Source organism: Melospiza georgiana, chromosome 1, assembly GCF_028018845.1.
Source record: "Melospiza georgiana isolate bMelGeo1 chromosome 1, bMelGeo1.pri, whole genome shotgun sequence".
NCBI lineage: Eukaryota > Metazoa > Chordata > Aves > Passeriformes > Passerellidae > Melospiza > Melospiza georgiana.
Genome location: NC_080430.1, coordinates 71,313,671 through 71,327,934, shown reverse-complemented (window position 1 = coordinate 71,327,934; position 14,264 = coordinate 71,313,671). Strand labels below are relative to the sequence as shown.

General features: G+C 34.2%; 1 protein-coding gene across 1 annotated transcript in view; it reads left to right on the top strand.

Moving 5' to 3' along the window:
• EXOC2 (exocyst complex component 2) overlaps positions 1 to 14,264 on the top strand; it is a 125,369-nt gene that overhangs the window by 36,716 nt on the left and 74,389 nt on the right. Inside the window, exons 7-9 of the mRNA XM_058030220.1 lie at positions 9,688 to 9,768; positions 13,657 to 13,802; positions 13,900 to 13,981. Of these exons, the coding sequence (XP_057886203.1) occupies positions 9,688 to 9,768; positions 13,657 to 13,802; positions 13,900 to 13,981 (309 nt within the window). The remainder of the gene's footprint in view (positions 1 to 9,687; positions 9,769 to 13,656; positions 13,803 to 13,899; positions 13,982 to 14,264) is intronic.

The following is a 14,264-nucleotide window of genomic DNA, read 5'->3' as shown; positions in this document are numbered from 1 at the left end:
CATCATCCAGCCCTAGTGCCCAATGTCAAAGCTTTCTCCAGAACATTTGATCACTGTAGTTTTCTCAAATGGAAGATGCTGAGAATTAAGAGTAAGCATTATTAGCATTGTTCTAGAGAAACAGCTCAGATGCAGATTTTAAAGAATCAACAACAACAAACCACCAAACAAAAACCCCCAAGCAAACAAACCCCCCATTAATTGTTCATTATGCCAAATTCAAGCTTTTAAACAAAAGAACAATACACTAAAAATATAATCTGGCTAGACAGTGATTGTGCAAGATGATGTGATGGCACTTTTTTGCCCTTGCACACCTAAGGGTGAATTTTTATGTCTTATTTTCTCCTTTAAAAAGTGCAACTAGATTTTGTATGGATTTCACAAAGCTGAAGTGAGTAGTAGTTTAGATTTGAAAACTGAACAATTGTTTCAGCACAGACTCTTAGGGACATAGCCATTGTTCTGCAAACTTTTGTTATTTGATGCTGAGCATACAACTGTCACAGATGAAAAGGGATTTAAGGGAAAACCCTTATTGGATACATTTTGTCTGTCTTCCAATATGATTTAAATTTTCTGAGCTAGCTCATTTTGGTTTAGATATTTTTTAACTCTCTTGCTTTAGGAAGATTTCTAAAATCTAATTTATTTTCTAAAGATATGTTTTTTTTGAGGGCAAAAATTTAGACTCTCAGTGTTCCCCTTCATATATGTTAGAACACATCTTCTAACCCCAGTGGTTATGCTTCATAAACTCCAGGTCTGTTGCACTGTAGTTATAGAACAGAGCTACTTGTGAGCAGTTATTTCTCTTAAGTCTCCCAAAATTAGTACAGGATAATTTTTCATAGGAGGATCACAATAGGAGGTATAACACTTGCTTCTCCAGTTACTTCATACTCCTCTACACCTTTTATACATGCTTTTTAAAACTCATATACATGTAACAGTGTTTGTTGCAAATGTATATTTATCTTGATTAAGGAAACACTGAATTACTGATTCTTGTGCAGCTTTTTTCATTAGTTAGGATGAGTAAATTCTGTCTGATCTTAAGTGTACTATCAGACTCTATTACACATTTAAATGACTATTAATATTTTCATAAATAAGCAATAGAAAGCATAAAAAACAGTCCTTAGATGTTTATTGTATTTTAGAATGTGATTTAGAAGCTGTTTGCTAAGAAAATAAGAGCTCAAATAGACCAGAACCCATCCTTGTTTGGTTTAATTTCTGGGAAAATAGAATAACCTTATCAGATCCCCATGTCTCTCTGCCTGTTAGCTTGGCTGACAGTTTGACAGTGACTCTGCAGAGGAGATGTTCAACAGGAAGTTTGTTTCGTCAGCTGAAGGGAGCTGTAAACTGAGCTGAGGAGAGCAGGGTTTATCTCAACTTGACCTACTTGTCAGTGTCAGGGAGTTCAGCTGGTTCATTTCCTGTAACTCTAATTGCAGCCTAGAAAGTAGCATTCCTAAAAGGGTGCCTGTTTAAGTGTTTTTAGTTAAGACGTATTTTACCGTGATGAGCAAATCAAGTCCCACACAGAAGTTGTTAGGAAAGTTAGCAAATTAATTTTCTTTCAGTATATTTTTTTCTGAAATACTCTTTGCAATGAACCTAAGGCTGCAGTTTCTTCTTATTTAAATTACAGGAAAAAAATAGTGAAATGACTACTTCAGTCACTCACTTATACAAAAACATGTAAGTACGACGTCTCTATTGGCAGGTAAAGAAGATGCTGTAATGTCTTTAAAACACAGATATCATGAGCAAATTTGAGGTTTAGATTTGGCTCTCTAGTTTGCCATGGCAACAGTTTTTTTGCAATTACAACTACAAACACATTTTTTGTGATTTTCAGAAAGAAGTCTGTACAAAAGAAGTGCTGCTGACTATTGGAGCACTGTTCCTTTTGTCCCTTTCTTACTCCTGTTCAGATGCATGGCCTGTGGGAATACTGGCATGATAGGGACATTGGACTATAGTTGGCCTTTTGTCTTCTACCTTTATTAGTACATAAGATAGGATGGTATGGCTGAAATGATCCTAATCTGGCCAATGCCTGCTTCTTTTATTTGGTTTTGTTTTTCTTCTTTCTGTAGACTATTTTTACAGTTCATTCCCTAAGGCTCATTCTAGTATGAGCATGTTAGTAATCCAGGGTTGGAGTGAGGCTGTGCTGCTGCTATTATGTCTGTTAAATTCATTTTCTCCTAAAGTAAAACAAAAAAATCACCTGAGCTATATTCAATTCTGAGTCAGATTGGAAAATTGAGAAGCTAAAAACTGATGCTAGTCTGTCTTAAATGTGTCCCTTCGCTTCAAACTTTTGAGGAATTTTGTTATATTTGAATTTGAAGAGATTATATAGAGCCAATTTTTCATTAGTGATTCTGTTTGCAAACTAGATTGATGATTAATTTTGAAATTATTTTCTTTTTTCCAAGTTAAAAAAGCCATGCAGGCTAGTGCATGACTGGTTTTGCTTGGTAACATGGGATTGGGATGATATACCAGGTTTTGCTGTTGTCACATTGCTGTTTTGTAGCAAATCTAATTCACACTTTTCCTTTACTTTACTGTCATGTATATTTTTTCAAAGAGTATGGATTTTTGGTAATCTGAGTAAATCAAATTCAAAAATATGATTGCTACCTAAATGTTGTACAGGTGGCTTGAAATATCTGGAATAGTTGTGTTTCTACTTCTCTGTGTGATGTGTGTCTATTAATGTTATCCTCCTCCTCCTACTTCAAGTATAGAATATTGATAGAATATTGTCTTTGCAGGGTAAGAACATTCTGCTGTTACAGCTAGTGATTTCAAAGATGACCATTTTTAGAGCATAAGAAAGAATAGGGCCATGGAAACAAGCTGGCAAAAAAATGATGCTGCATGTATCAGATACATATCTGAGAGCATACCAGTCACTTCAGAGAGGCAGTTCCCCTGCATGTGTGTGCCCCATAGCAGGTGCAAATTACATTATTTCAAGTTAAGAATTATGATCATGCCTTCATGTAGTATCATGAAGCAATAACTGATATGGTCTCTGCTCACTGTCCAGCTTTCCAAGTGGGTCCTCCTATCTGAATACTTGAATCATCTTTGTGCTACCCTTACAGAGAAAAGCTGAATGAGAAGGATAAGTACTGTCATTGCTTCATATTTTTCCTTACATTTATAGACCTTCTCAGTATTCAAACTAAAAAAACAGATGTGCTAAATTAGGCATTCTAAAAATAGCCATGCTAAATTAAACTTAATTTAATTTTGCTTGTTGAAAACTTGTGTTCTGATCTTTCACCACTAGATAACAAGAGGAACATTAAAATGAGAAATGTATTCTTAGAGAAAGATGACCTGACAAAGGGGTGCCATAAATTATGTAAGTGGTGGTAGATAGTTTAGTCTCGGGTGAATGCTTCCTCTTCATGCAGCTCTTAGGGTCAATTTTTGTAGCACGCCAATTGTTACCTTAATGCAGTTTTATAAAAGCAAAAGTTACCACAATTGATAAAAGACTCAACTTTCCTTTGGTGTAGATCCTAGCATGGTATTGTGTAGGGAGTTGGGGTATTTTTGTCTCAAGCAAGAGAAAATTTGATTAGAAAATGTGGGAAACAGCATCAATTGTCACAGGTCATAGTGAAAATTGTCTGCCCAAGCTCTGCTTTTGTGCTGGCTGCTCATGTGTCTTCTTCATCAGTTACTGTTGTAGAGATGTAAGCTAATTACTGGCAGAATTTCTCTAAAGGGATGTAATTTTGGGAGCTTATAGTTACTGTGTCTGGCTGTCATATTTTATCAACTTGGTTGTGTTTTTTTTAGGTAGGTTAACTCTTTTGTTTGAATTTGAAAAATAGTAAACCATGTAGAAAGAGAATTACATTTTGCAATTGCAATTTTCAAACAGCTAATTCTGCAATTGATTGCAAGTGTGCAAAAAATTTACCTGTGATTAAATTTCATCGAGATTTATCCTGAAACCCATAAAACCCCCTTATTTCATGCTACATTATTCCATTTTGATTTCCATACCACCTTTTAAATGCAACATTTAGAAGCTTCTCCTTTTTTTTTACTATTTTTACATTTCACAGAGGCAGAAAGTTAGCACCAGTAAAGAGAGAATAGCATTTTCTGTACTGTTTAATTCTGAAGTGTTCTGGCAAAGGATCCACTCCTGGAATTTTTAGTGGATCCACAGGCAGAATAATAAGCCACATTTTCCTGCCTATTTCCAAGATATTCGCCCAGAGAAATCAGACTTGCTTTAATATAAATCCATCTGAGAACAAGTTTTCTGGTCTCATCATGTTTTTAGATTAAAATTTTTGGGGTTTATATATTAATAAAGCCTCCCTTCCTAGCACTGTGCTTCAATTACCTTAAAATATCATGTTAATTCTGTCCATTTTCTTCGATTTTTTTCCACTGTGTTGGATAAACAAGCTTGAGGAAGTAAATGCTAGAGAAACAAAACACAAAAAGGCAACTTAAGACAGTACTGCATTTAGTTCAGTATTTTGTCATTTTTGCTAGGATTAATAATGTTAACCAAAACAAAGCTGAGTTTGCTATGCCAATTCAAAAATACCTGGAATTCTCAAGGGGCACTGCAGGAATGACCAAACCAAACTAGACTTAGCACTATTAACCAATGGCCAAAGGAAAAAAAACTGCTACTTTTTTTTTTTTTTTTTTTAGATTTTCATAGAGTAAGGTATTAGGAGCTCCACTCATAGCATGCTGTCTTTATTGCTTTCCTCTTTATATGCAGTCCTGCCGTCCTGTTAAATTCATTTGAACAGATTTTATCTTACATAGGGATAATCTCCTCGTCAATGACCTTCTTATATTTTGCTAGAAGTACAAAACATTGTTAATTTTCCCATAAAGGAAACCAAAGGCATTTTTATTCATGCATTAGGCATAAATCCTGGCTATGTTCTGATGTGTTCTTCATTCCTCCATTACTGTTTTTTGGTGCCAGGTTCTTAGTTACCACATCAGATCTTCTTAAATGCTTTTCTGAGTCGGCCTTGCACTTCTTGTGTTTTTCCCCTCCTGATTTCTGCATCTGACTAAAAGGATGTGATTTATTTCGAGTACTTTTTTCTTTAACCGCGATTCTATGAAAATGAGTAAGATTTTCAGATATGCCAAATGCATTTCTAGCCATCCTTTAGTCAGAAAATGGTAGAAAATGTTCACCTGTGTTTCTTTGAGCTGAGAGGCTGAAGACCTCTTGAGAATGCCGAGCCTGGTACCTATCTCAAAATACATTTTTAAAATGTCTAATAAAGAAATCAAGTATGAAATGTGCAAATGAAAAGATGTGTGATCCTGGAAGTGTGGTTTAATTTACTAGATTCATGGTTACCATAAATCTAACAAAAAACCCCATAGCCTTTCTTAGATTAAATAAGATTGTTTTCAACACAAGTAGCAATGAATTAATTGCAGTTTATTTTAATACAAAACCTGTATATTGGCTTATTTACCAGATTAAACTTTGCATGTATTCTGGTGTGTTTAGTTGCAGTTAGAGGTTGTGAGTTTTGAACTTAGTTTCTTCACTATTTTTAATCATTATCTGCCTGCAGCTGTGAAGTTTGCAAGCCTTTAAATATCCTGACTTAGGGAAACGTGAACACTTACTGGCAAAGATGATACAAAATACAGTTAATTATCTGGCCTTAGTTGAAGCATCCAGATGTAGCCTTTCCTCATTTTTATTTATTGTATGCTTCTTACAGTAAAGCTCCTAAAAACAGATGCTCCTAGGTTTCCAACTGCTTTTCTGGTAAATCTGGGGTCAGGTAAATCCAGGGTAACTGGCAGTTCAAGAAAAATCCCATCCATCCTTTACTTCAAGCCTTCAAAGACCTAAAATTTTCTCCTTACTCTTCTTATTGCAGCCAGTGATGAGTTGAGAAGAAGTTGCATTTGAAGGTCATTTTAAGTACTGGTAGTGTGGAAAGAATAGGATGTCTTTCCACCTTCCCTTGGCCATATGCACCTTTCCTTACACTTCAGTGCTCCCACTGAGGCAAGCTCACTGATCAGTAAAGCAACGTTTCTTTCTTACTGAGTTAGTTTTGCACCAGATTATCTCACTGCAGCTGCCCTGCAGCTGTGTGATGGCTAGATCCAGCACAAGGAAGCGCTTTGGGTACAGGAGAACAGGGTTGTCCCAAACAGTATCTTCCCACTATTAGATGGATTTAGTGCTTTCAGAGAAAAAAATAACTTGACTATCTCTAGATTCTTTTCAAAGATGAGGTCTACAGATACTTTTCTTGACTGCATATAGTTTTGCTTGTCTAAACTTCTAAATCAATGACTTTTTGTCTGGTCTCCGTGGAAGGAACATGCACTTTCAAAATCATTTGATGCAGATGGAGTAAGCTCAGACTTTATTAGAAAGACTTTTTCACTGTGGAAACTTAAGACTTTTTTTTCTTTTGTAATTCAGCCTTGGAACACAATGAATGTTCTCTCTCTATTGCTAAATCGGAATATCATGTGTAAAAATAATTACAGTAAACAAAGTAGCTTAAACATGTAGAAGGAAATATAACAAATTTATTGTGTGAACACAGAGTAATTTAAGTAGGTTTAGACTTTATAGAATGTCCTAAAATACCTTATTTCAGACAATTGTTCAAAAATGCCTTTTTTGTACACTCCTAGTTACATATGCTTAATATGCCTTTATCTGTACTCTGCAGTGCTTTCCACATTTCTGAAACTCAACACCTTGGTTTATTTTATTTTTTTTCCCCACTGACATACTTTTCTCTGTCTGAAAGTGCATTTTGAATTGATTTAATAGGACCATTCTTCCTGGGTTTAAAACATCAAAATTTTCAAACTAAGATTCATGAATACTGTTTTCCAGGTTGCTGTGCACAATAGCTAGCAATGTGAAAAGAAATTACTTTCTGCCTTCTAAAAGGAAGGTGAGGGAATAGTAAATTGCTATTGTATGTTCTTTTCTGAATAAGATGAGAAAGAGAATTGCTTTCAGCAACTGGTTAAAGATCATGTATTTTAAAATCATCATAATTTCTAAATAAGCTGCCTTCATAATAAGAAGCTACATATTAAGGCTTTTTGAAGGTTCTAACATGGTAGATAGTGCTCTTCCAAAACTTATGTATGAGGAAAAAGTCCTCCTCATTTTTTACCTTTTGTTGCCAGTATGTATGCTTTGATCAAGGTTTGGATATTACAGTTCATTTTTGGAAATGCTCATGTGTGCCCCCTTCAGAAGCTACATGATATTGCATTGGTCAGCAATTAATGGTATGTAATTAATGGTTCCAAAATGCCAAATTTTAAAAACCTCTGAGGCAGTGTGTAACTTAGATTTTTATCCATGTCTATTTTTAAAATATCTTTCAAGAGTATGTTTCATAGAATGACTTCAAAATATGTAAATTAAAATCATTACAGTTTGATGTGATTCCAATAGTACTTGCAACATTTGGCTTTAAAATGTCTGTTTATGTTGTGGTTGCCGTTCTGCTGAACTTGCTTTTCAGTATGTAAAGTTAATTGCACTACAATAATTGGCTGCCTCTGACTGAAAATGATATATAGAATTGGAATCATGTCAGTAGAGCCACTAATGCTTTTGTTAAAAAATTGTAGAAGTATTCTTGTTGGTAAGTACTGTCCCCATTGTACACAAAATATCACATAAAATAACACGCCATCTTCTAAGATAGGTAGACAGATAGATTGCAGTCTCAAAAATCCATCAGTTTCATTTCAGCATTGATTATCTTAATAAATATGGTGTCCTAATTAGATTTCTTTTCCTCTCTGATGACTTTAAGAATGAAAATAGCGTTGCTCTTATATTTCCATGAGAGCAAGACTTCCTGTAATTCTTTGTGTATGATCAAGGGATTGAAGGGTAAAATTTGGGTGTTTGAGAATAATGAAATTTTCCTTCATTTTTCTCTTTTTTTTTTTTTTTAATTACACACTGGTTTTACTCACCTGTCTCCTCTACCTCCCCCCAATGAAAATTCCTCCTTTGAAAGAGGCTGGAGACTATAAGGGCCATTCTTTTTCAGAATAGCCACCCTCGCTCACTCCTTACAGTAGGACTGATGCCCCAGGGTTCCTGTCCGGGTTGACTTGTTAGCTTGCATCTACATGGCATGAGCAAATAGGGATGGCACTGGAGAGGAAACCAGTTGGCAATGGCATCTGGCATCTCTGTATGCATGGTATGTGCAGTTTATGGCAATATTTCAGACCTAGTTCAAACTTCACCCAGTAGATTGAATTCCAGGTATCTCTTTGAGCACATCAGATGTAGTCTTGGAGTGCTTCTTCTAATCTTTTCACCTTAAAAGAATCCAGCTGAGGAGCTTAGGTTGCTCTGCCAAACAAACTGGAGCAAGATAAACTGGAACAATTGAGAGGCTGCTTTCAGAACTGTATCTGTGTTTTGAACTAAAATATATCATTACTTGATTTTTTCAAAGCACTGAGTATCACTGTTTTCAAGGGTAGTTTAGCTTCGCTCCGTTCTACTGAGAACCAGCAGAAAGCAGTAGGAGGTTTTTTTAAGCCTCAAATATATCTGAAGCAATAGGAGCTGATGGCTATTTGATAGAGCACATTTTATACATTATCAGATTAAAAAATTGAAAGGGAAATCTTATTTTATATGTGCTGCATATATACAGGAATAATACTGTAAAAGAGAAAAATACTGGTTTGTGCTGGTTATTCTGAACAGTAGAAGAGGGAAGGAGGGCTGTGTGATAGAGGGGAAGTAGAAAAAAGGACTACCTACACTACATTCATTGTTCATATTTTCAGAATAAGATAGTGTCATTAGGCTATGCTAGTAAGTCTACCCCTCCCTGTGAAAGGTATTAGAGTAAATTATAGTAAAATAATAAATTAGTGCTGGCAATGTGCATTTCCTCCTCCATTAGTAATACCACACAGAAATAAGAGTTCAGGATTTTACCATTTTAGGACAGGAGAAAAATAGCATCTTAAAAAAAAAAGGCATCATGAAAAAAAATTAAACCTCTCCTCTGTTTTCCTGTTGTTTTGAGCAAAATTAACATTGTGATAATGGTTAATGCTTCAAGAAACTCTTAAATTGTATTTTAGGAGTGCCTTTTTATAGATGAAGGGAAGTGATGGGGGAATGTTCTAGCACTTGATTTTGGGATCATCAAGGTTCCCAGTGATTCCCTTTCTACCCTTAAATTATTGGTAATTTCTTTTTTGTGACATCTGTGACTTATAAAGCAGAAGTATTATGTGTTTAAATGGTACTTTTCACAATACAAACTTTTAATTAATACCTGTACAAGATGGCTAATTTAGATTATAATAACTAACAGATTATTCTGTCCATATGTTTGTGGGTTTTTTCCCTTAAGCATTACTGTCTTGCTCAAGAAGATACAGGAAGTCTGTGTCAAAGTAATGGTTAAAATTCTGCAGTGTCTGGCTCTAAGCCCTGTCTTCCACTAGGCTCTGCTGCCATAAAGCATGTTTGTATTTTTTTGTGTCTAAAGAGAAAAATAACACTTTATTTTTAATTTTAAAAATGTTTAAAAGTGTCACTTTGATGTAATGTGTTCCCACCTATTAAAATGTTCTGCATTTTAACTAGACTCTTTATTCTAGCAATCCATCAAAAACTGGAAGCGGATGGAACGGAAAAAGTAGAAGGATCCATGACGCAAAAACTGGAGAATGTCCTGAACAGTAAGTTTTGTCCTTCCAGCAGCAACTATTTATGGACTTTGGACTTTCTAACAGGCTTTAATATTTTCCTAGGAATATTGTAGAAAGTAGAAAACAGTCTCTCGTCCCTTCCCTGTTTGGTGACAGTGGTTCCAAGGTGTGATAATGCATCTTTTGAAATAAGTAGCAGCGGTTGCCACGACTTTGTGCAGTGTCGGTGATAACAAAGCAAATAGATATCAAAATAAAAATGTTCTAAAGTGTTTACTTTAGATTCATTTTGGTTGGCTCGCGATTTGAGTGGATGAGGAAAACGAAGGAACTACATGGATAGACAGAAGTGTAGAAGGGTGGGCTGAGCTAAATACCAGGATTGCGAGATGTTCAAGTAAAGGCAGAAAAAACCCAGTTATAAGATATTTGCAGTAACAAGGTCTATTGACAGGATATTTTTCACTTAATGTGCTGGCATTTAGACTATTTGGCATGAGCATTCTTTCTAGAAACCATGAAAAGCTGTCAGTATTTTGTTTTCTCTTTCTCTGTATTAGCTGTAAGGTTGCATTGAGAGAGATGGCTTGAATTTGCTGCAGTTTGGTATGTGTTTCATCAGATCAAAAAAGTTCCTTTTTTTTTTTTAATTCTGGGACTTCTGCCAAGATAATTTTACTTTGTTTCATTGTGATTTTTTTCACAGAGGAAGGGATGTTTCCCTTAGTGCTGTATCAATAAGCAGGAATGACATGCAGATAGCTGACTCAGTGTTGGAAAGTCTGACTGTGTTTTCTGAAATCAAGAAAGTGACATGGAAGTTCACTGTTTTTCTTCTCTTGTATGAAGAAAGCAGTGACTGTATGTGTGTTTGTGTGGGGAGCACAAAGAAGCGGGGGGTTTTGTGAACAGCTCTAGTCCTTTTTAGTCAGGATTCCTTGATGCTCACAATAAAGATGTACTTTGAACATTGTTATTCCCTCATTTTGATGGCTGAAATGAAAAAAACCAAACTGCCAAAAATTTTTAAAATCACCAAAAAACACCACATAAAGCCTCACACCTCTATATAAAGACTGTAGCGTGTGTCTGTGTGCAGAATATTGGTACATCTAGGTAGGAGAAAAGAAGCATTTGTTGAAATTTTCCAGTGCAATCCTCAGTGCTCTGTATTTAAGCCATGTCATGCTCCAAGCACAGATTCCTTGGAGGGCACTTTCCCTTGTATTAAATCATGTAAGAGATTTTAAATAAAAAAGCAAAAACTTAGGTCTGTGTTTTTTTCCTATAGACACTTATATAAGACAAATTTACCTATAATATATAATTACTGTTTCATTTCATTAAATGGTGGCTGAATTCTCTATGTAGACAATGCAAGCTGTCTTTTTCAAGCTGGAACGGTAGAGAAATTTGTGCCAGACACTTCAGAGTGGTTTGAAGTTTGGCTCTGCTATGAAAAGAATTGGCTGCTTTTCCTCATGATACTTTGCAAGTCATGATGGGTGGGAGGCAGGGAAGTAGGAATACAAGGATTTAAAAAGAATAAATAATATTATGCAAAGTAGTTTAGGATCAAAGCTTTGTTTCTTGCCTGACCATTGAAAAGCTTCCATAATCCATGAGTAGCAGGGACTGCTTTCAAAGATGACTTTAATTCTTCAGTTGAATTGTGCATTTTATGGACTGTAGGTGCATGTTTTAAGAGACAAGCTCTGTTGTGTAAGCTTGGTTGCAAACCCTTAAAAATTAGCATGTTTTCCACAGCATCTGAATGCATGTTAAGAGGGTTCCAAATTCTTGAATTAAAGTGGCTTGCTGTAGTGAAAGAACAATTTGGTGTTTTAGCTGGAATTATAGATGTTATAATAAGTATATATGTAACAAGTATACAATAAGTATAGATGTAACAAGCTGTTAAATTTATTTTATTAAAAACATACAGTGCCTTATAATTAATTTATTGAAGAATGTATATTAAAGGAAGTAAATCAAATTCCTTTATGTAGTGTTTTTGTCAGGCTCTAAGACAGACAATTGTTGAATAACTAGAGATTTATTTTGAATTAAAAAAATTCATGCACTGTAGATGAATCATCCATTTTGAAAACATTATTAGTCCATATAAGAACTGAAACTTTATCCATGGATGGTTCATCAGTAATCAAGAGATAAAGATTGTTATTGTAGAAAGAATTTGGAGGGATGAGAAGGGAAGAAATGTTACAATATTTTAATTCTAAGATAGACCTGTTTTGCATGAAGTATTGAATTTTATGAATACATTATTAAGTACTTTGATATATTTCAATTTCTTATAAAACAGGAAAAAAAATAGAATCATATTCTATTAATCAAAAATACCCTAAAAAAAATAGAATCATTTACCTGAATTGAGGATTTCATAAAGAGCTGAAAATAGAATTCACTGTGGTCTTCCTGCAGTTGTTAATTACCTTTTAAAAAAGGTTTGCATTAAATTAAAAAAAAAAAACAACAAAAACAACAACAAAAAAAAAAAAAAAAAGACAAAAAAACTTTGTGAATATAACTTTAATTCCCAGGTAAAGCACATTGCTTCTGGAGTGTTAAAAGAATGCACAAGAAACACATGAATTTAAACAAACAAAATGTTATTTACTAGAAAGATTTACAAAACAATCATTTCTTATAACCTTGAGAAAAATCATACTTTAACAGTGATTTGTATTTAAATGTGCAGCTAACTGTTTTCATTGTGCATTTTTCCTTAATGGATTAAAGTATTCTATCCTGAATAGTATGTGGTGGAAATAGATGTCCTGACAAAACTTTTTTTACATCAAGGCTTCAAAATTTCAACAAAGTTTAAACATTATTTAGATATAACAATTATTTTACAAAGACTACTTTTAACATGAGCAGGCCACCCACAGTGTTGACTAGAGAAAATGGCATGCAAGCCACCCAGTGAGACTGATGTAATTTTTTTCATCTTTGCTTAAAGTATAGTCACTAGACCAGATAATGTAGAAACTTCTACATGCAATGATCAAAAAGGCTAAAGCGGTTCCCCCTTTTTTGTTTTGTTTTGGTTAATTAAAAGTAAGTCATAAGTTGAAAAATGCTAATATTCATATGTAGTGTAATTCTTCTCTACTATAAATGAAATTTTATTATTCTGTGTTAAAAAGCAATCTTTATTAGAAAATAGAAGGCTTTTTAGTTTAGGATAGCAAAGGTTTTAGGGCGATATGTAATGTATTTATTGAAGAGTGTTTGTAGATAGTATAGACTTAAATACATGAATTTGTTGGTTAAGGCTTCATCCCGTGTGTGATGAGAGTTTAAATGCAATGTGAAGACAATTTGTATTCATTCTGTTACAGTGACCAGCTAGTTAGACTTTTTTAGTCATGATGTTGTCTTTGTCTTGACCATCGGTACTTTTAAGTGGGTCAAATATTGTTAATAATTTTTAAGACTTGACTTTAAAACATTAAAAACTTTTTTGCAAAACCCAGTGATAACTTTAGAAACTCTGACATTAATTACCAAAATGTAATTATACTTATTTTAAATGTAAAGCTTTCTATGACTTTTTCTATATCCTGAGATGCATAATTTGGTATGCATAATGTGTATCTGGAGCCAAAGCAAACTATAAAATATCTGCAGCAAAGCTAAGCATTTGAAATAGGAAAGAGTGATTGTTTTTAATCACACAGGGGTCTTACCACATTAAAATGCTAAGTGGTTCACTTTGAAATAGAATTTCAGCAGTTGTAAAATGTTAACACAGTTGAACAAAAAATATGAAAATCAGCAGTAATTACTCATTTGCTCTAAAAACACCTTGAATAACTCATTAAAATGAAGAAAATCTGTTTGTGATTACTTACTCTACTTTTTCTTACTGTCACCCTTTTTTTGAAATAGGAGCCAGTAACACAGCAGATACCTTATTTCAAGAAGTGCTGGGTCGCAAGGACAAAGCTGATTCAACGAGAAACGCGCTTAATGTTCTTCAACGCTTTAAATTTCTTTTCAATCTTCCCTTAAACATTGAAAGAAATATCCAGAAGGTATAATACTTTAAAAATAATTTTCTGTTTGCTGAAAGTAGCCTTTTGACATTGGTCTTTTTCTTAACAAATGTAAATGCTTGGTTTTGTTTTTAAGGGCGATTATGATGTGGTTATTAATGACTACGAAAAAGCCAAGTCCCTCTTCGGAAAGACAGAGGTTCAAGTGTTCAAAAAATGTAAGATGCAGATTCTGTTATTTAATGGTTTTGGGGTTTTTTAGCTTTAAGGCTAAAAAGCACATAGGAGACCAAAGAGCTTTTTGTGATTTTGATACAGATTTTCATCCATACAAATTATGGATTTATAGGAGCCAATTACTCTAAGCAACATATCTGGAAAGTTTTCTGAGTCAGGTATATACTACAAAATGTGGAATCATGGCCAATTTTATTTATTTATTTAGGCTTGGTATTACTGGACATAAAAAAAGATTACAGCAATTAAAATGTGACTTTGAGT